The sequence below is a fragment of the Phalacrocorax aristotelis genome, chromosome 2 (assembly GCF_949628215.1).
Source record: "Phalacrocorax aristotelis chromosome 2, bGulAri2.1, whole genome shotgun sequence".
Classification (NCBI taxonomy): Eukaryota; Metazoa; Chordata; class Aves; order Suliformes; family Phalacrocoracidae; genus Phalacrocorax; species Phalacrocorax aristotelis.
Window position 1 is genome coordinate 138,670,988 of NC_134277.1, and position 22,681 is coordinate 138,693,668.

The 22,681-nt window shown below is 38.2% G+C and overlaps 1 protein-coding gene across 3 annotated transcripts in view; it reads left to right on the top strand.

The window, feature by feature from the left end:
• Window positions 1–22,475, top strand: part of WWP1 (WW domain containing E3 ubiquitin protein ligase 1) — a 66,024-nt gene extending 43,549 nt beyond the window's left edge. For all 3 annotated transcript variants that reach the window (XM_075085338.1, XM_075085336.1, XM_075085337.1), the window contains 16 exons: window positions 320–415; window positions 1,592–1,766; window positions 4,026–4,080; window positions 4,175–4,259; window positions 4,359–4,487; window positions 5,415–5,487; window positions 5,578–5,649; window positions 7,033–7,121; window positions 9,845–10,004; window positions 12,826–12,959; window positions 13,068–13,208; window positions 14,535–14,655; window positions 15,878–15,982; window positions 19,874–19,970; window positions 20,292–20,364; window positions 21,544–22,475. In XM_075085338.1, coding sequence (XP_074941439.1) covers window positions 1,674–1,766; window positions 4,026–4,080; window positions 4,175–4,259; window positions 4,359–4,487; window positions 5,415–5,487; window positions 5,578–5,649; window positions 7,033–7,121; window positions 9,845–10,004; window positions 12,826–12,959; window positions 13,068–13,208; window positions 14,535–14,655; window positions 15,878–15,982; window positions 19,874–19,970; window positions 20,292–20,364; window positions 21,544–21,643 — 1,527 coding nt within the window. In that variant the 5' untranslated portion in view covers window positions 320–415; window positions 1,592–1,673 and the 3' untranslated portion in view covers window positions 21,644–22,475. The remainder of the gene's footprint in view (window positions 1–319; window positions 416–1,591; window positions 1,767–4,025; window positions 4,081–4,174; window positions 4,260–4,358; window positions 4,488–5,414; window positions 5,488–5,577; window positions 5,650–7,032; window positions 7,122–9,844; window positions 10,005–12,825; window positions 12,960–13,067; window positions 13,209–14,534; window positions 14,656–15,877; window positions 15,983–19,873; window positions 19,971–20,291; window positions 20,365–21,543) is intronic.
• Window positions 22,476–22,681: the final 206 nt, after the last annotated feature.

Genomic DNA, 22,681 nt, shown 5'->3' on the forward strand with positions numbered 1-22,681 from the left:
TATTTTAGCACTCAAGCCTTGAGCAGAAAATTAACTGACTTTGTTTTCAGATATCTTAACTAGAATTTGAAAATGCTGGTGAATATTGATGTATGCTCATTTTATGTACCCAATCCCTTAAAGAAGTCTTCATGGTGCTATCAATACGAGTTGGAAGTAACGGATATGTATTCTAGTGTGAGTTTTCTTTGGTGTTTTAGTTGAGCTTTGGATCATAGTATCTTTGTTCAATACCAAGGTACTTTTTTGGCTTAATGGGAAAAACATACTAAGGAAGCATTTTCACCTTGACTTACATGAAAGTAGTCTTGTCTTGAAGGTGGGAGCAAAGAAAGGATCCTCATGGTAGAACCTATTATGTTGATCACAACACACGAACTACAACGTGGGAAAGACCACAGCCCTTGCCTCCTGGGTAATGTACACTTTTTTGATTTAAATATGATAAAGGTACTACTTGTTTGTTTGGTGCAGGAAAAATACCAGCTTTTATAAACAGCTCATCGAAACTGTAATATACATCATATATTAAGAAATTATAGCTTTCAGTTAATTTATAATTAATTGCAGCTATTGTTATAGGAATATTGGCACTGTGTATGTCGCTTGTTCTGATCACTTGTTCAAATACAGTTACTAAGTTATTTTGTTCTTCCTATAAAACTGAAGCACATTTGACCGCCTTTATCTGGGTGGCACCTCTAGGTGTAGCGCACTAGTTTTAAATCTCATATTTCCAGGCAAAGTGTTTTCTGTGAAATCTGCTGTTGTGCCTTAGCCGGCAACTCAGCCCCACACAGCCACTCCCTCACTCCCCACCAGCGGGATGGGGGAGAGAATCAGAACGGTAAAGGTTATGGGTTGAGATAAGAACAGTTTAATAATGAAAATGAAACAATAATAATGACAACAACACTAATAATGCAATGAAAAGGAGAATAACAACAGAGGCGAAACCTGGGCCGATGAGGGAAAGGGGAATGAACAACCAAAACAAAGTGCACGTGATGCAGCCGCTCACTGCCCACCGACACCACGCCAGCAGTCCCTGAGCTGCAACCGCCCCGCCCTGCGCGCCAACTGCCCCAGTTAACATACTGCTCCTGGTGTCACATGGTGTGGAATGAACATCCCATGGGCCAGTCGGGGTCAGCCGTCTTGGCTGTGGCCCTGCCCCCCCGGCTCCTTTCCCACATGACAGAGCATGGGAAGCTAGAAAGGTCCGGTACTTAAAAGCAACTAAAGCATCAATGTGCTGTCGGCATTTTACCAGCTACGGTGAAGAGAATTAACTCTGTCCCAGCCAAAACCAGCACACCTGCCAATATTGCTTATGGTCACAGGAATTTACAAAGTTAAAAATGAGGTGACAGAGAGCTGAGCGTGTTATCACTTGAATTCTATGTTTGCTCAGTGTGGATTTCCTTCTACCCATAAAGTTGGGGAATACTTTTGTGTACTTCAGAAATTAAAATCATGCCTGTGACTTCAGTGTTTCATTCAAGTACTGTCCAGGAATTCAGCATAAATGGAAAATTAGTTGTGTGATATTACTGAAAAATTAGCTTTTAACATTTGTGTTTCTTGAAAGCTGGGAAAGAAGAGTTGATGATCGTGGGAGAGTTTACTATGTGGACCACAACACCAGAACAACAACGTGGCAGCGACCAACAATGGAATCAGTCAGGAACTTTGAGCAATGGCAATCTCAACGGAATCAACTGCAGGGAGCTATGCAACAATTTAACCAACGATACCTCTATTCGGTAACTTACATAAAATCTAGAAATGAATAGAGAAGTATACCTATACTTTTTGTTCTCTAACTTTAGAAAAAGTCATTTTATCACTATTCAACCATATGTGTTGTGAGACATTTGGCTTCAGAAATTAAGGTTCTGGTTCTGTTGAAAAATGTTAACAAAAAACTTCCTTAAAAGCAAAAAATACTCCTTTCTAAGCCTTGTGTACTGCATGATACTTGGGACTTTTAATGACTGTAGTAAGAGGTAAAACTAAAGCAGTCCCTTAACAGAAAAGAAACATAAGAGCTGAATTATGGGCATTTTGAACATTAAATGGCCTTCAAAACTGTTTTAATGATTAGGAGCCATTCATTAGTAGAGGTGGCAATTAGTTTACTTTGAACTCATTTTGGAGCTTATGCATCTGGTTCAGCTCTGGAATTTCCTGCATGGTTTTCCATTTCTCTCAGGTAGTTGCTCACTTCTGCCCGAAGAAAATATCATGATTAGTTTCAAAGAAGATATTTCTCAAGACAGATTTTTCTGTCTTTGGATAAATAGGATCGTTGGTTTTTCAGAGTTAAGAATGATGGTGGCTGCATGTGACTGTCACTCTTAAAACAGTCTGTTTTAAGCACTCTGCTTGGTCTCTTAAAAAGATCCAATCCCAGAGACTTTGTGTTTTAAAGAAGAAACCATTGAAGTACAAGTCTGAAGCAGCTCTATCAGACTAAGACTCTGCATCTGCAGACCTAACTCCTTTGAATTTGATGGACCTTATTCAGGTACTTCTCTGAAGTAAAGGATGCTGCAGTATTCTTACATTTAACAGTTTGCAGCCTCTTACTATCTAATTAGACGTTATATCTCATCACTAGCAATAGCAGAAACATGCATCACCACTAACTTCCGTAACTCCTGGAGCTGTGCATCAAAGTCATTTTATCTTATGCAGTTAGAGAAAGAGAATGGTTAAGGTTGGAAGGGACCTCTGGAGGTCATCTAACTCATTCCATGCCACTGCCTAGAGTTTCAGTGTGTTTTGTTAAATATGTATTAGGCAGCAGCCTCACACACAAATCCTTGGACCCCTTAAGATCATCAGAAATCTCTGAACTGTGCCACCATTCAGTTCTTTGGCAGACAGCATTTTCTGTTGCGTGCTATTCTTTTTATGCTTGTCACAGAGAAGTCTTTGTTTACAGGGTCATTGTGACTGTGTAGTTTCCAAAAGCAGAAAAGGCTAACTGCATTTACTGCTGAGATGATAATTCTCTGTTCGCATCTAGTGGCTGGTGGCTAGAACAAAGAGGAAGCTTGATTTTGAGCATAACTACTGCCTTTTCTTCTGATCCTTGCTCTGTTTCTGTTTCACAGGAAAAATATTGTAGCTTTTTTTTGCCTGAACTTGCTGTTGTAAACTCTTAAGTGGATTTCAGATTTTTGGGTTGCAATCACTATCTAAAGCAGTATTAGTAGCAAGGTGTTCCTTAAGATACTCTTTGGAAAATGTAGATTCGTTCCCATATATCAAAATGTCATTCTGCACCAAAGGAAAAAAAAAAAGTATTTTAGTGTCAAAATTTTAGGGGGTGGATGCTTTTAGTTATAAAGCATGGGTCCTGCAGTCTGGGGATTACTGCCTTTTGCATTTTACTTTTCCCATGCCTTGTATTCTTGGGAGCTACTGGGGAACTTCTGCAAGGTTACAGTATATCACAAGCTTAGCATGGTTTTACAAAATAATTTAATCTGGGTTTTTTACGTAATTTTTTTTCCTTTTAACCTTACTGTATGTTGATATAATTTTAACCATCCACATATTTTAATGAATGCAGCTGCATTTGCAAAGAATGACAAAGTCTGAAAATAGCCAAACATCCAGGGAAGACGTCGTGTACTGAGGAAGCAAAAAAACCTGTGTTGGCAGTAATCTCTGTGCTTGGAACTGTTTATTATGGTAAAGCATGTTCTGAAACAAGAACATTGTGCTTATCTGCTTGTATGAGCTTCCGCAAAACTGCCGTGGACTTTAAGACCACTGACTCAAGTTTGCTGTAGGAAGGAAAAGGGAAGGTGCATTGGGTTGGAAATGAGAAAAGTGCATAAATCATATCTTATTATCATATAATCTATGTTTCCTCACAAAACAGACTAAGAATGGCAGGATGTTCTTTCAGAATGGATAGTCTTCAGGACTAGTGGTGATCTTAAAACACATTAGGGAAAAGACTATGAATAATATTTGGCCTAACTGTTTGTCCTCTCATTTTTAAATAGGCTTCAATGTTGTCAGCAGAAAATGATCCACTTGGGCCTTTACCACCAGGTTGGGGTAAGTTAATTAGCTGTTGATTTCAGGAAGTGACAATTACAGAAATTTGGGATGCAAGTGTTGTATAGAGGGTTTTCTTCTTTTTTTCCCCTAGAAAGGAGAGTGGATTCAAATGATAGGGTGTATTTTGTAAATCATAACACAAAGACGACACAGTGGGAAGACCCTCGAACTCAAGGGTAGGTGTGTATATTGACTGTGCAGATGAAAAGATCTTGCTTGATTCTTGTATGTTATGATATGGGGGAAAAAAGTACTGTCTGCAACTTCTTCTGCAGTTTACAAAATGAGGACCCTCTTCCAGAGGGCTGGGAAATCAGATACACCAGAGAAGGTGTCAGATACTTTGTTGACCATAATACAAGAACCACCACCTTCAATGATCCTCGTACTGGGAAATCTTCTGTGTAAGTGAGAAATTAAATATATTTTTAACATTTTAACTTGTTATAGTTTAATAATGAAGTCTTCTCATACTAGAAAACAATCTATACTTTTAGCTGGAATTGGGCACTAAATTATGAACAAATTATGTCCTGTAAATTTAAACAATTTTTAAGCTTTAATTGTCAGTTTATGACACGCTTTGCTGTACTGCTCTAAGGCTCAATAGTTTTTATACCAATTACACCATGACTGTAATTGTTTTATAACTAGAGAGAGGAAGTGACTGAAACTTGAATATTGATCTAATGTAACTATAGTTAAATTTTTAAAGAAACAGCAACTGATTGTAATGAGTATTGTTTATAGTTATACACCCTCTAGCAACACTGATGTCTAAACAAAGTAGTTCTAAATACCTATCAAAAATTTTACATGCAAATCCTTTTTATAATGGCTTAGTCAGAAGTATTGCCCCAACCTATGGTGACTGTCTTAATGACTTTTGTGTAGGGTAGGGTTTACTTCTGATTACATGTTGATAACCTTTCATTCAAAGAGCCTATAGTGTACTGTACTAGAAATTCCTTCAGAGTTCCACAAGCAGCTGAATTTATGAAACCTAACTTAGCAGTCTTTCACTCAGTGAAGACAATAATTTTGATGTCACTCCTTCAGCTGGCTTGTGATTTTTACAAGACTGATAGAGATTTAAAATCCTCTAGATCCCTACTTTTCTCTCAAATTTGGTAAATTGACTAGCATCTTAAACAAAAAAAAAAAATCCAAGGGGAAGGAAGACTGGCTGACAAACCATCAACTGCATTTTGTTTCTGATGGTATCTCACAATAACAATTTTCCTGTATTTTTGAAATCTACATGCTGCTGTTTAGCATTGAGAGTACTGTTTGATGTCTGTATGGTTAATGTATCTCATATTTCCTTGCAGAAATAAAGGGCCACAGATTGCTTATGAGCGTAGCTTTAGGTGGAAACTTGCTCATTTCCGTTACTTGTGTCAGGTACTGATTAAGTAATTATTCACTTTTTGAAACTATTTGAATTTACATTTATATGTGCTGCCTTTTAACGTTATTGCCTTATGATTACAGTCCAATGCACTGCCAAGTCATGTGAAAATCAATGTATCCAGACAGACTTTGTTTGAGGATTCCTTCCAGCAAGTAAGCCTGCAAAGATTGTTGTGTTTGTTTATCGTGACAAAGCATAAGAACAAAAATGGCCGTAACTGGTTCAGACTAATGGTCCTTCAGGCACAGTAGTCCTCCTCTGGTATTAACCAAAGTGGGATTCTTAGGGAAGACAGTAAGAACAGAAGTAACATATATAATGCTTTTACCAAATGATCTTTCAGCTCCCAACCGCTTACAATTGAAATGCTTCTTGAGCCTGATGTGGTTTCTGGGTATTTTAATAATCCTTAAGGGACTTCTTTTCTGTGAGCTTGTCTGTGCTCCTCTTGTGAACTTCTTGCATCTACAGCATCCTGTGGTAAAGAGTTCCATAGCTTAACCACATTGCATACCATATTAACTTAACTGCATTGGATTTGCTTTTCTGCTTCTTGTGTGTTGGTTATATATGTTACAAAATATTGTTTTCTCCAGTTAAAACTGTTGTCCTGCTTTTGTCCTTCAAATGTTAAATCTGTGTAATTGAAGCTTACAGTTCTTGAGCTCTTACAGTCTGCAGCCAATGTATGTTCCTTCCTTCTTTTTCTGTAATAACAAAAATTCTTGCCGCTGTCACCACATCAAAATGTCTTGGGAGGGATTCTCTATAAGTAAAAAATATATTATTAATGAAAGTATATTACACTTATTTTGGATTAGACTAAAATACTTTTTAAAGTGATTTGCCTAAAACCAAAGTCTCTAATATACCAGATGAAATGCCTTTTCGCCTGTTTTCCTTTAATCGCAGAATCACACAGAATCCCAGGTTGGAAGGGACCTCAGGGATCATCTAGTCCAACCTTTCTAGGAAGAGCGCAGTCTAGACAAGATGGCCCAGCCCCCTGTCCAGCCAAATCTTTCAAGTGTCCAACGTGGCCGAGTCAACCCCTGCCCTGGGGAGATTATTCCAATGGTTGACTGTTGTCACTGTGAACAATTTCCCTCTGGTGTCCAATCGGGATCTCCCCAAGAGCAACTTGTGTCCATTCCCACTTGTCCTCTCAATGTGACTCCTTGTAAAAAGGGAGTCTCCATCTTCTTTGTAGCTACAGTAATGTAGGTACATTAATGATAATGGATGCCTTAGGAAGAGTATAAAAACAGGGCAACCATACAGTGATACTTTCCAGATATGCTCTCCCACTAGCTAGGAGTCTGCTGCTCAAGGATTTTAAGTCAGAGTTGGTATTTTTGTATGCAGGTCATTGATTGTATGTTCCATGAGGTGGTCTAATGGCTTGTCAAATCTGTGTAAACGTTTTACATATATGCATTTCTGTATGAATTAAATAAAATCTGAATAAGAAGGAGCCATTGTATTGACAAGGGATAATTTATATAACTTATTACAATTTTTGGGTATTTTTGCAGATTATGGCATTAAAACCCTATGATTTGAGGAGAAGATTATATGTTATATTCAGAGGAGAAGAAGGATTGGATTATGGTGGCTTGGCAAGGTAAAAGAAAATTTGTTTAAAATAGTTTTTATTTTGATAGCACTCTAGCCTTGATCTCTAATGTCATTCGGTTGGCAAAGAAACTGCTTTCTTTTGCAATCTGACCCTGGTTACCTTTTGAGTTCCCCTTAATGTACTAAGGAAGCGGAACTGGCAGCACTGGCTATTGTTATAGATTATAACCTAGCATTAGTAAAAGTGCGGTCTCAGTTGTTCATTTCTTTGACAAAGTTTAATGTTTAAATTGGAATTTTTTTAAATTCTGAATTATTTCAGAAACTTTCTATCAGAAAGTTCTGCTTTCCTGGAAGTGGGGACTGTGGAAAACATAAAGTGCTTATTTGGGAAGAAACAAGTGAGCACCAGATTGGGACTGATAGGAACAGGAAGGACATAAACAAGATGAGAGCAGTGCAGGCATGAAGTAACAGCAGACGCAGACTGTGTAGGCTGCGCAGGAATGCAAAACAGCTAGACTGCAAGTTTTTCTAGAATCTGAAGTGGAACTTGGAGGGGAAATTTGGTAACAGAAAAAACAGACAAAGTGTTTCATCTGTTGACCATATAGAAGACAAGCACTGACTACTGCTACCAGTTACTTGACTGAAATGTTACTATTAGGATGAAAATTTCAGTAATGCTGCAGATCTAGGGAATTAGAAATAATCATAGGTGATAGAAATTTTCTTGTTTGGGTTTTTTTTTTTTTTAATGTAAAGGTGTTCCGTTTTGGTTTTGTTCTGGTTTTATGTAGCTTACTGTGTCAAAATGAAGTTCAGTGAAAATGTATAGTGTTTATAAGTGAGGAAGCTTGCCTCTGAAGGTTGAGCTTCTTTGGATATGTGGGTGATTATGCTTCTGAATTACAATATCTGATAGGCTTTTGGGGGATGGCTGCAGGGAGGAATCCAGTTTTTGCTTTGCAGGGTTTTTGTTTGGTTGGTGTCCCTATCATGATGGCCCTAGGCATAGGATGGGAACCAGGAGAGTTTAAGTAATCTGTTCCAGAGAAACAAGGTATTGCAAAGAAGTGATGTTAAAATAATTTAACTGAAGAGTATTAGTCACAGAGAATAGCAGAATAAATAAATTACTAAGTAACAAATATATGAGTAGTATAATTTTGTAGTTTTAGGAATAAGTCTTGCCCAAGATTTTGTATGGGAAATTGAGAAGCAGTAAGGATCTCATTGTAACTTGAGCTGACAATTCTTAAGTAACACTGAGTAAATGTTCATGTACTGACTTGCATGTACATGATGCATGTAATACTGCATTAACACAAATATAGAAAGCTGATGTACCTGATTTATCACCTGTCTCTCAGCAGGCTAAACTAAGTGTTCCCTCCAGATTGTTACCTTGTGTTTAGCAGGACCAATCTGACATGATGTCCTGTGGCTAATTCTAGCTGTTGATGTGAAAAATACATTGCTTCTGCAGACTTCCTGTTGATGGCTGATTTCTTTGATTCTGCCCTTGTTATCTGGCTTTGATCTAATTTAAATGTCTATTAATGTGATGCTTCTATGCAGAGTTAATGTAATTGTCTCAGTATAAAACTTGCATAGAATGCTGTATGACATTCTTATGCTTATTAAAAGGTACACAGAACCTGGTTAGGTTTATCATATCCTGACTGCCTTTCTCGGTTTACTCTTTCTACTTGGCCTTTGGGTTAGAAGTGGATCATGATCCATAACTTGAGTTTTGTAGAACTGTTAGGAGAAACATGCCAGCAAAGCTCTTATTTCTATTCCCTGATCTCAGGTAAATATGTGGATAGAAAAGATGCCTCTTAAATGTGACAGCTGAAAGGCAGTCAGGTTGGAATTCAGTCCCTGCAGTTGTTATAGGATAGACTTGTAGCCTTTTTTGCGGCTTTTCCCTAAGCCTGGTAGTTCAGTTCCAAGCATTTAGGGCCTGATACAAAAACTCCTGAGTATATATGACTGCTTCTGAGGTTTCTGATTTTTTCTGGTTATATGCAAATACCATAAAGTAACAATTATGCTAAAAATCAGCTGTCCTAACACTGAAATACAAGGTTCTATTATTAGTTCTATTATTAGTCCAACAGCTGAGTTGGAAATTATGAAAGTGGTGAATAACACGTATTAGTTAAACCTCAACAAAAATTTATTTTCTCATTGTTGTGTCCCGTGGGCTTAACTGGTGCATGGTAATTTGTTAAGCCACAGTAACTCAGTGTGTGTTCTGCTGTCAGGTTGGGAAAGCAAATAAGGTGGGCTGTGGTTTGGGTTTTGTTTTGTTTTGTTTTTACCTAGGTTGTTCATAATAAGCACGACCCATGGAATAATCTGTAATTTTTTTGGATAAAGATTTGAGCTGCATGCAGCAAAGCAGGCCTGAGGAGGATAAATACGGTGTACTGATTGAGGCAAGGACTATGTAGGCAAAAATGTTACTAATACGCAGCTAAAACCTGTGCTGTTAGGGCGTGTTCAAGGTGACAATCTTAACAATCATTTCTAAGCTTTGGAAACCATTACTTTCTAACATGATGGTTTTTAATAATAATTTTTTTATAATTAAGAAGTATATAATGCCATATATTATTCTGTGATTCTAATACAACACTGTTTATATTATTTTTCTAAGTTTGCATATATTTTGACCATTTTGCTAGTTACCTAAGGGGAATGGTGATAAACATCTGTATTTGATGGTTTTTATGTGTATACATGTTTTTTTTTCCTTAGAGAATGGTTTTTCTTGCTTTCCCATGAAGTACTGAACCCTATGTACTGCCTATTTGAATATGCTGGCAAGAGCAACTATTGCCTGCAGATAAATCCAGCATCAACAATCAATCCTGACCATCTTTCATATTTCTGTTTCATTGGGCGCTTTATTGCCATGGTAGGTTAGATTTTTAAGGTTTTATTATTTGCTGTTAGCTATACATTTATTCCTGAACAGTATTTGTTTTTACAGTTATTAAAGGTTATATTAATCTCTTAGAAATGGAAGATTAAGGCATGTAAGGTTATTGAGCCAAAATATTCCCTGAGAGTTAAGTCTCTTACCCACTCAAGTTTCCTGGGATAGTGATAAAAGTTAATATGACATTCAATATAATATTTTATTTTTATCAGTTGGACGTGTGTACTTCATGCAAACCCACTGTTTGATTGAGTGTCTGAATACTGATGCTCTGAAAAATGTGGCTAGTATTTTCTGAAAAAGGCTCCTTGGTTAGACTTGGTATACCTTACTGTATCTGAAAAAAATAAGTTAGAAATGTTTTGCGGGGTACACTGAGCCTTAATATAAACATACGTGCTTGGAAACAAAGGTCAGATGCTGAGGAGAACAGAAGCTGGCAGGGAGCTGATTCTCTGCCATCAGGTTTCTCTTAAACGAAAAGCTGACGAGGCATGTTGTATCATTTCTTCTGGTATCACTGACTCAATTTTTGTAGTGAACTCCTGCTCTGTCACATTTCTTTCCTTCCATGTAGTGATACAGTCACCTTTCCATATAATCATCATGGTGTCTACAGGTAGCCCTCAGCAACATCCCTGAACATGGTGTATAGTGACACCAAAAAGTAGATAGAAGTGTACTTTCTAATTGAAGAGACTGCCATCTTCTCCTGTGGTTCAGGTTTTTTGTATGAAATTAGAATAAATACAAGCAAAGTGTAACAAAAATGGAAAAATACTTCCAGACTTAAAATAAGTTAGGTTTGGTGGCTTTCTTGGTTTTGCTTTTCTTACAGATGCTTCTTGAGAAACAAATATGTTCAGTTTTGATGATAACATCTCTGTTTCGAGGATTTTATGGCTAAGTTCCGCATTTCTGTGCTGTCATGAAAATTTATTTCATTGGGTTAACACTTTCAGTAGGCTGCCAACTTTTTTCTTTCTTTCAGAACCCTCAGCAAGCTATAATGCCATTTAGCAGGAAGACGTGGTAACGCCAGTTAGGTGCTAGAGCCACCTTCGGTTTGTTGTAGTCGTTGATTTTTGATCTTGTGCATAAGATAAACCCATAATTGAAATGTTAACTTTAGGAAAACTACTTCGTAAAAGTACAGATCATAGAAGAGAACTTAGTGTTTAATGTAATGAAAAGACAAACTTTTCGTTCCTGAAGTATTTTTTAATTTTTATTTTAAATTCTTTAAGCCGAGGGGAGAGAGAGAGACACCTGTGTAATGGTGCCTAATGTGGTCAGTTGCAAGGTTTGAGTATATTAATGGTTTGTAATGGATGGCGCTCCATGCAGTATTTCCTGGGATACCCTCTAGTGGCTTAAAATAGCTCAGGTGGTAATGTAAGTGGAAATCATTTTAAGAGGTCCAGATAGGCTTTTTGAGTGCAGTTGTTAGTTTCTGTCCTTCTCCCATTTCTGAAATAGTTGTGATTTTCAGATCATGAAGACTTCTTTTGGTTTTAAGTACTGAAATAACCAAAGAAGTTTTCAACTGAAATGGTGTTAAACATAAAGAATATACGGCTTACTCTGTAACAAATGAGCTGTTAAATGAGGTTGGCTGAGGCAATTTTTATGTTTTGCTATAAGATTATCATAGACATTAAATGAGATAAGAGCTTACTTTTGCAAAAAGCAGGAAATCGTATAGCTGGATGCTGCACTTGACATTTAATTTTTCAGTTTCACATGAGAAGTAGAGACTAGTTTAAAAATAAATACACAAATAAATAAATAAATAAAGGCCTCTGAGAAAACCTTTTTAAGCTCTTCTAAAGCAGAAAAAAATGCATGCTAGAGTCAGCCTTAGGGGGAAAATTAGAAGGTGGGGAAAAAAGATGGAGCCTTGCCTTTTTCTAGAGGAAATGGGGTGTTACATTGGTTCTTCTGCTCAGAAGTTCAGCTGTCAGGAAGGACTAGCAATGAATGTCATATGTGGCCTATGTTTAGCATGATTTTTTTAAAGAGGCATTTTAGTGAAGAAAGTGTACTTGATAAGTGTGAGATTAAAAAATGTTTCCATAGTTATAGCTGTGCTCTGTTAGCTCTCAGATGCGCTGAGTCACTTTAGAGGTTAACACTCTGTGTGTGTGTGTGTGTACTGGAAATCAGCTTACACCCTTTGTGCACGTGTGGTGAGACAAGTGTGCCCATGTTTTGTTTTGGTTTTTTCCAGTTTCATTTTTGCAGTAGAAGGGAGAATCCATTTCTCAGTTCTGTTACTCACTTATAAAAACATGTGATTCCCAAAGCTCTTTCCAAAGCAGTCTGTGATTGCATTTTTAAATTGTTTTTTATAGGCTGCAGCAGCATTGTGTAAAGGATGATTTTGCAGGATGTATGTATGTAGTAAAAAATGGCAGTAGTACTCAAGTACAAATCATAATATTATTATCATGTTGGAACAAATAACACTTGGCATATATACCTATCCACATAATAAAGAAGAAACTTAGTAACTTCTTCTTTTCATAGACTTCATTCTTTTATGAGAAGGGTTTTTTTAATTCAAAGAATTTCTAAATTGTAATGATAACATATGCTTGGATAAATTTTGTCAATTAATAATTTTTTTCTTCCCATTTAGTGTAATATTTTGTTCTTTCTAAATACCAACCTGCTACTGCTACTTGGTGCTTTTTATTATTTGAAGGAGAAAGGAAAAAAAAGAATTCAAGTCCAGAAATACTTCAATAATAAAGCAGTTCAATAAAAGCTAAACAGACTTTCTTCTGTTCAACAGGCATTGTTTCATGGGAAATTTATTGACACTGGTTTTTCTCTGCCTTTCTACAAACGAATGCTGAGCAAAAAACTTACTATTAAAGACCTAGAATCTATTGATACTGAATTTTACAACTCCCTAATTTGGATAAGGTTTGTAGATTTTTTGTTTTAAATTTATTTTTATTTGTGTGTGTGAGGTGTTTTATGGATTGTTTTGTTTATATAGAATTCACTGCATTTTTTTTCCTTTTCATTCAGGGATAATAACATTGAAGAGTGTAACCTGGAAATGTACTTTTGTGTGGATATGGAGCTCTTAGGAAAAGTAACCTCACATGAGCTGAAATCAGGAGGTTCAAATATCTTGGTAACTGAGGAGAACAAAGAAGAATATATTGGGTAGGAAGTTGTAGACGTTGAAAAGAAGTGTTCCATGTTTCTCCTGTTGCTCTAGTCTTTTTTTGACACGGCATATGATTTGTTTTTTTCTCCACCCCCTCCACTTCTATGTAATTCTTGGGACTGTTATTGAAATGGTATCTTGGTACACATGTTCTCTTGGTATATTTTGATCTCTCCTATTTCTGCTATTCCCTTCCCCCCACCCCCAAAAAAAACCCACAAACAAACAAACAAAAAGAAGTCCTCCTCGTACCTGTCTTGTTAATACATGTACAATGAGAGAACAGGTGAAACTGAAAATGAGCAAACCTATTTTCAGTCACTTCAGGTAACAGATCCAGGTGGAGGAAGACATGTATTTGACAGGATTTCAAGATTTTTCAAAACTTTGCTGTCACTGTGAAAACTGAAATTCAGAATGGTGTATAATGTGGTGTGACTTCAACTATTTTTTCGCTTCGTTCTCTATCCTGTATTTCTCCCACTCTTCTCACTGCCTTTCTTTTTCTGAACCTGTATTTCTGATCCATCTATTCAGAGTGATCTCAAAAGCAGTTGTACACAGATCCTTTTCTGTGATACAGTGTATGTCCAGTGCTGCACATAGTTTTCACTTAAATTAGAAGTATTTAATTTCTCAGTGAAATAGTTGATGTGGTATGTATTTCTATTTATTGCCTTTTTGTTTTTTAATTCAGAAGTGGCTTTACCATTTCAGTTGAAACTTAAAAAACATTAGCTCTTCCTCCAAGTCTTTGCATAAATCAGAAGCTCAAAACAGGAAATGACTGCTCTGTGTTGAAGCTGGCAATAGTCTTATGCTGGAAGTATTGAACAACCATAGTTATAGATAGGTATTATAAGCAACAATATTTCTTATTATTCTCTGCCTACATGGTAGTTTTTGCTCAAGAACAGAATATTTTAAAATCAGTGGAAATTTTCTTTTCTACCGTTGCAATGCTAGGATTATGCATTTTTTTAAAGTTGAAGCAAATTTTGCCATAACGGTGTCGTAATCCCCAAGCAGCATTATTTTCATGAAAAGGCTGCTGAATTTTGATTAGTGAAAGGTTAATAATTTTTTTTTTAACTGGAATGATAATTAAGTATATCTTTCCTCTTTTACCATTGTCTGAGTTTGGAGATTTGTGATTAATATTAGTGTGGTAGGACCTTATAGCCTATGGAATCATACAGTGTAAGAAAGTAAAATTGGAGGAAGCTTTTCCTCATGGGAACACACATGGAATCATACATGTTTGAACTTCTTCATGTTGAGTGCTAATTGATTTAATTTATGTATGTTTTTTTCTATCCCAGGCTAATGGCTGAGTGGCGATTTTCTCGGGGAGTTAGAGAACAAACCAAAGCTTTTCTTGATGGTTTTAATGAAGTTGTTCCTCTGCAGTGGCTACACTACTTTGATGAAAAGGAGCTGGAGGTGAGATTTTCTGTTCACATATTACCTTTGCGCAAAAGGTAAAAATGCTATGGAATGACTAAACGGATAGGTCAACCTGAATAGGTAAACCTGAATCTCTCATCTGTGGCATCCTTCATTTGATAGCTTCTGGAACATGGAGAATTTAACAGGAGCAGTGGGGTAAATCATGGTGAAGAGCCAGTAACTATTCAATTGGTGTTTTGTCGTGTTCAACAGTTGGGAATTTTAGATTCCATCTTCAGTTATTAAAATGTGTTTTGCAGGTTTCTATGAAAGGATCATAATACGAGGTCACAGATGGATCTATTAGTCATAGCAAACTTCTCCCTCTGTGGTAGATGGGTAGGATTACGTTGTAACAGATGGCACAGAAATTGATTCTGGTGTATAGCGATTGCTTAGTTTCACATACATAGTCTAGGATAGATCCTTCACGGAAGGACAGGAAGTTGGAGAAACCAACAGGGATTGAAACACACTTCTTAATTTCCTCAATATGTAACCCAAGGGCTGATAACAGGAACCGCTTGCATGCACCATATTTACTTCACGATTGGCTGGACCTGTGTTCACTGTTGGGGTTGTGATTTGGAGCAGGTGCAAAGAGATTTGTAGTGCTATGCTTATTTATTTCTGTGAGACCCACCAAGGTTCCCTGTATATAACGAGCAGTGTTCTGAAAGCTTCAGTTAAACAGGATTTTTTTTCCTGAGAAGGGACTTTGATCTATCCTATTTAGTGTTCAGTTTTCTAGGAGGTTTTGCCTTTAGCACTTTCGGCATTCATTGCCTCTTGTAATGAATGCTTTGCAGACTTACACTTTGCAGTGTGTTTTATCTTTACTAGTAGTAGCAGTAGCAGCAATGTAATCATCATCATCTGGGAATATGAGGCAAGGTTTTAATAGGATAGGTAGTATCTTCTTTAATATTACCTTTCCCATAAAAGGAAATTTTATATCTTTTATTATTGAATTTTTAGTCAGAAGAAACTAAGTTTCTGGCATGCAGGCTTTCAGATCAGTTAAATACATAAACAATTTTGTAGGAGTTCTGTAAACTTAAGATAAAGGAAAAATCTAACTGGAGTAAAATGAAAAAATTACCCGTCCTTTTTGGGGAGTGATAACTTCCATTTTTGTTAGCATGTCTCATACAGCATACAAAATTAACTCTTAATTTATGTATGTAGAGATGTGTATTGTCATTCTGTTTTTTAGGTTATGCTCTGTGGTATGCAAGAAGTTGATTTAGCAGACTGGCAGAGGAACACTGTTTATCGTCATTATACAAGGAATAGCAAACAGATCATATGGTTCTGGCAGGTATGTTGATCAGTAAAATTTCCAAATTCTTTATACTTTGTTTTGTTTTGTGACAGAAATGATGTGGAGGGATGCCATCTGAATGAAGGTTCCTGCTGCTTCCTTTTTTTTCAGAGAAGGAAAGGAGGATTACTGGGTCTTAGGGATCATACTTTAGGGTGGGAAATGGCAGATAGATACCTGCATTACATTTGGATGGCTAGCTCATGAATACTTTTCCTATATCTTGTCCTTATTGATTATTGTCATGGTTTGGCCCCAGCCAGCAACTAAGCCCCACACAGCCGCTCGCTCGCTCACCCCTGGTCAGATGGGGGAGAGAATCAGAGAGTACAAGTGAGGAAACTCATGGGTTGAGATAAAGACAGTTGAATAGGGAGAGCAAAAGCCATGCAAGCAAAGTAAAAAAAGGAATTCATTCACTCTTTCCCATTGGCAGGCAGGTGTTCAGCCATCTCCAGGATGGTAACCTGGAGATGATCGTTCCATGTTCCCCCCCTTCCTCCTCCTTTCCCCAGTTTTGTATACTGAGCATGACATCATATGGTATGGGATATCCCTTTGGCCACTTGGGGTCAGCTGTCCTGGCTGTGTCCCCTCCCAGCTTCTTGTGCAGCGCATGGGAAGCTGAAAAAGTTCTCGCCTAGTGCAACCATGACTTAACATCAACTAAAACATCTCCATGTTATCAACACTGTTTCCAGCACAAATACAAAACAGCCCCGTACTAGCCTCTATGAAGAAAATCAATTCTATGCCAGTACCAAACCATGACAATATCCACTCCTTATTCCATACCATTTAAGTCGTGCTTAGGTCCCACACTATCTAATACAACCTTATTAACCACCACCCCCTTCCCATCCTTTGATATAATACACAGATATCATTCTCTTAGTCTATGGACCACCCCTGTAAAATGTCCTTAAAATGTCCATAAATGTCCACAAAATGTCCATTTATTTCATTTAGTCCATGAGTTTGGGCTCCATCTGTTCTGGTGGTCACTCAGGACAGGAGAGGTGGTGTGTTGCGTGGAGTTCCTGGGCACCAAAACCAGCTCAGGTCAGGTCACTGATGTGCTTGCACTGCTTCTTGTAAGGCTTCTGCTCCGTTGGTTCAGGTGGTTCCTGCTGTAGTAATTCCTATAACATGCAACTCAAATCACAGGTTACAACAATTTAAAGGTAGAACCGTTACAATCTCTACCCCTGGTCCTTTTGGCCAGGTTATAGGTTTTAACATTGCAACGAACTCCTCCTTTTGCTGCTAGTCTGGCTAGCAACAAGGGGTGTCTGCTATAGTAATTCCCGTAACATGCAGCTAAATTCCTTGGTAACAACAATTTAAAGGTATTTCCATTACAGTCTCCACCCTGGTCCTTTTGGACCAGACCATTGGGTTTAATACTGTAATGAACTCCTCCCCTTGCCCCTGCTCTGGCTTGGACTTATCCACAGATTGCAGTCCCTTAGGGGTGTACCTGCTTCAAGTGGAGCCTTATCTAGCAGCCACAGTCTCTCCAGGGGTGTTACCTGCTGTGGCATAGACTTATCCAGAGCCACAGTTGCTTTGAGGTGCACCTGTTCCAGCATGGCCTTCTCCATGGGCCACAATACCTTCAGAGATCTACCTACTCCAGCATGGCCTTAACCCACAGCCACAATCCCTTCAGGAGTGAACCTGCTCCAACATGGCCTTGCCCATGGTTGCAGTCCCTCCAGGGATGTACATGCCCTGTCATGGGCTTATCCATGGCCACACACTTTGAGGTGCTCCAGTGTGACCTCATGCACAGCCACTGATGCTTCAAGGTATACCTTCTGCAGCATGGACTTATCCCTGGGCTACAATTCCCTCAGAGGCGTCCCTGCTCTGACGTAACCACGGCCACAGGCGCTTTGAGATACACCTGCTCTGGCATGGGCTTATCCACGGCCACAGACTCTTTGGGGTGTCCTGCTCCCACATGGACTCATCCACAGGTCGCAGTCCCTTTGACTCGAGTTCACACTGGAGTGCCAGCCTGTCCAGTACAGCAGCACAGAAACAGCAGCGATGCCCTGGCCACCTGCCAGCCCCGGCGCCTGGCCAGTGCTGTTATCAGAATGTTCCCAGGCACGGCAGAGTGAGGTGATAAGCAGTACAGCGAGCAGCGAAAGCAAAAAGCAGCCACTAACGAGCACTAGACTCTAATATGCAGAGAAGCAAGCAAGCCCTTGGCAAGCACAGAAGTCAGACGATTAATAGCTAAACAGCAAGAGCAGCTATAAATTTGATGTAGTGCATTCCAATCAAATCTGTTGTTATCTCAAACCCACCGAGCTGTACGTTGGGAGTCAAAAAGGGCTGTCGTGGTTTAGCCCCAGTCAGCAACCAAGCCCCAGGAAGCCTGGTGGGATGGGGGAGAGAATCAGAAGAGGAAAAGTGAGGAAACTCATGGGTTGAGATAAAGACAGTTTAACAGGTAAAGTAAAAGCCATGCTTGCGAGGAAGGCAAAACAAGGAACTCACTACTCCCCATTGGCAGGAAGGTGTTCAGCCATCTCCAGCAAAGCCGGGCTCCTTCATGCATAATGGTTACTTGGGAAGACAAACGCCATCACTCTGGACATCCCCCCCCTTCCTTCCTTCTTCACCCAGCTTTATGTCCTGAGCATGACACCCTGTGGTACGGGATATCCCTTTGGTCGCTTGGGGTCAGTTGTCCTGGCTGCATCCCCTCCCAGCTTCTTGCGCAGAGCACGGGAAGCTGAAAAAGTCCTTCGTAGTGTAAGCACGACTTAGCAACAACTGAAACATCTCTGCATTATCAACAATGTGTCCAGCACAAATCCAAAACAGCCCCTTACTAGCTACTATGAAGAAAATTAACTCTATCCCAGCTGAAACGAGGACAATGTAGTACTTCTGAAATGCTACATATTATTTATGATTATGATGTCATTATTATTATGATGATGATTATTATTATTATTATGTCATATTAACTGTGCCAGTCTGGCACTGACTGATTATAACTTGCATTTTGATGAAGCTGGCTAGGAAATATTTTCAGAAAAAAAACCTCCAAAAATGCTATACAGGCTCTCAGTTTCTGTGAACTCCCCTAAACAGAAGTCACAGCTAGGCAGTTCCTGTCTTGTGATAAATCACTATTTCAGAGATGCTTTTGACAAAATTCCTGTAAGAAGATGATGCAAATCAATTATTTCCTAACTTATTTATATTGTCAGGATAAGGTAAGATCTGATGATATGATCTCTTTTTAAGAAGCTTGGTACTGAAAGATTCTTAACCAGATGTAGAAGTAACTTGGATAACATTTTGACATTTATAGAACAAAAAAATTCATTTTGTTATCCAGGTTTTTCTGAGTGAAAATTCTAGTTGTATCAGCGCGCCTTCTCCTACTGAGATCTCTCCGTCTCCCCTCTCCTTTCTTCCTCTTCCGTTTGCCAGTGAACTTCCTTGCACTGATGCAGCTCTTCTGGACGGTGGTTTCTCTCACTGAGGCTGCCACATGCAGGGAGTGCTGCTGTCTTGAAATACCCAGAGCCTGTGGCTAAGCTGTTGCTGTGTTTCATCAAAATGGCATTAGCCTTCATATAAAGCATTGTCATGATTTATGTTTTAGTGTAGAATAAAATAGATAAAGCTTCTTCTTATTTGCTGTTCCTAGCCTTCATGTTGTAACAGTGGACAGTAGATATAATCTGAAATTGCTGTCTTCTCTCTCCACCCAATTTTGCTGAAATCAAGAAAGGTAAACTGTTTTCAAGGCGGAGTCTTTCAAATAGAGTTATACTTTTTAAACAGTGTTGTGGGTGTTTTGTTTTTCTCCAGCTACATTAAAGATTTTTATTGAGTAATTTGAATTTCTGTGCCTAGTTCGTAAAAGAAACAGACAACGAGGTTCGCATGCGACTTCTGCAGTTTGTCACTGGCACTTGCAGATTACCGCTGGGTGGATTTGCTGAACTTATGGGTAAGTAAAAGGTGACCCAAACTTTTATACTGTAACTGTTCCATTTGCAAATCAACCACGCTGAAAGTGTACAGATAGCAGGAACTTCAGGTGCCTCAGCTGGGATCTAGAAAGGCTTCTTATGTCAGAAATCCAATTAATACATTTATAAATTATTAGGAAATTAGCTCGTTTCCATGAGAAGAATGTTTGTATTCTGTAACACTGAGTAGGACCTAATGAGCTCTGCCTGCTGTATCTGACTTGTGTCTTACGTCACGTACGTATCACATGTGCTACTTTAAAGGAACAGATTACACTTTTAAAAATCTTCTTTTCTAGGAAGTAATGGTCCTCAGAAATTCTGCATTGAAAAAGTTGGTAAGGAAACCTGGTTACCAAGAAGTCACACTTGGTGAGTTGTTACATGTAAACTTTCTGTACCTTTAGTGGTTCTCTCTTCTGGTCTTGCATTTACCACATCAAATGAAATCTAATTTGGATCAGGTCTCTGTCTCCGTCTTCAGCTGCTTTGATTGCTCTGACAAGCCTGTACTGAAGACTTTTCTGGTTACCCTGTTCTTAAATTTGCACAGTTTGCCAGTGATCAGATCTATCAAAAGTATGACATCATCCTTCTTGCATAGAACTGAGAGATGTTTCTCTAATTCTTTATTTCAGAAAATATTAAATAACTGAATAAAAGTCGTGTTGGTATTAGGTATATCTGGATATTAGATACACTTATTATACAGTAACGTTATAAATGTATAGTCGTGAGGAAAAGTAGCTTGAAAGAAATCTCAGCAAGCGTTCAAAACAAGGATTCTTAGCCAAGAATGCAGATACTTTTTCCTGCCAGGCGTCAGACTGTTGTTGGCCTGGCATTCCTGTGCCAGAGTGGTGCAACAGGTACACAGATCAGTTTCCTGTACACACTGTGTGCAAAACAGACACACCTGCCTTTGGCGTCACTGTGACAATAATATTCATCATACTCCTAAGCTAAAAACGGGGAATTCCCCATTTTACCTTTTTTTTTTTTTTTTCCACCAATGCGTTTTTTTTTTCAAGTGATGATTGCAAGAGTTAAACATCCTTCTTGGTCTAAGACAATTTTGGGGGAGACATGGAATGAAACAGAATTTCAGCCAAAAGCCTTTTAGGGCAAAGTTTAGAGGGGGGAAAAAACCCAAAACCTTATATCCAGGCATGCGCAGGAGGGAGGAAAATTCAGCCTTTTCATGCTCTTGCTGGAATTTGGAGGGGCATCAAACTAGGATGATACCAAACTTTGTGGTGAATATTTCCTTTTCTGAGTATTTCTCTGTATCTTGGGCTGTCTTTTAGTCTTCAGTGGTTCTGTTTTTTATCTGATGTGATAAGTCTTTCGTTTCTTAAGGTGTTCCTCTCAAACTTTGTCTATTTTTACTGCTCATAGAAATGTCAAGGCAGTGAGATTGCACCAATTGCTATTGCCTTATTTCTAATTGTTAGAACATTTTTAACTTCTACTGTAGCAGTCGAGTTGTGTGGTGCTCTGTATGGGATTTAGATAAACTTAACAAAAGTTTGTGTGTTTTTTTCTGCTCAGTTTTAATCGTTTGGATTTGCCACCATATAAAAGCTACGAACAACTGAAAGAGAAGCTGCTCTTTGCCATTGAAGAAACAGAGGGATTTGGTCAAGAGTAGAAGTGGCTTCTAGTCAAAAAGGAGATCTTGCATAATGAAAGGCCCAGCCAACTAAAATTGCACACTTAATTGTATATAAGCTTTTTGTTCTGTACAGTGATCTTTCTGGAACTCTAAAAGTATAATTGTTCTCCGTTCTTCCACAAAGATATGCAAAACAGTTCAGCCTTTTCTACTTTTATTTATTGCCCTTCCAAAAGACCAGAAAAAACCCTCATAAATTTTGAAAGCAGACGAGAGACTTATTTAAAATATATATAAAAAATATAAATATATTTACTAATAGGCTCTAGTTTTATAGAGCTTTAAGCGTATGAAAAGTTGCAGCCATTTAAAAGGGCCTGGATTTGCTTTATCTTGGCTTTATTATTCAGAAAAATGTTTAAACTGCTCTGTGTTCTCTCTTAAGAAACATCTCCACGTTTGTTTTATTGCATGGCTGTTCTAAAAGGTGTTAAAGGCTTAGGCCAAACGTATCCTAACTATGTAGAAAGATGCTGCTGGTTTTTGAGACGACAGAATGTGTCTTTCTGTCAGTTTAATTTTTTAAAATACGTAAATAGCTGATATATCCCTCTCTACTGATGTAGCCAAGGTCATGAATAAAGCCTTTACTACTTGCACAAGAGTCACGTACAATAAGATGAATGTGATTTAATGTTGAAAGCAATTGGTGCCACTGTTCTGACTTATTGTAGGAGCTGAACAGAATATTTTAATTCATTTGAGCAGCATTGAAATTTGTTTACATACTACCTTGGGTTATTACCATGAGGATGCTAGGTAATCTTCAAAGAAAAAATAATAATAAAAGAGAAAATATTACACATTCTCTCTGTGGTCTGGTGTCTTACAGGTTTCTTTGCTGTTTTTTGTTTCCCTTTTCAACCCCTGATGTCCTTTTCACAACTTTGTAGAGTATATTAATGTAAACGGAGCTATAAGGGTATACAAAAGGTAATGTGAACTTTGCTGCTTTCTGTGTTCTTGTTCGGTTTCAGTTACTGGATCTAGTAAGCCCAAATAAAATGGACGTTA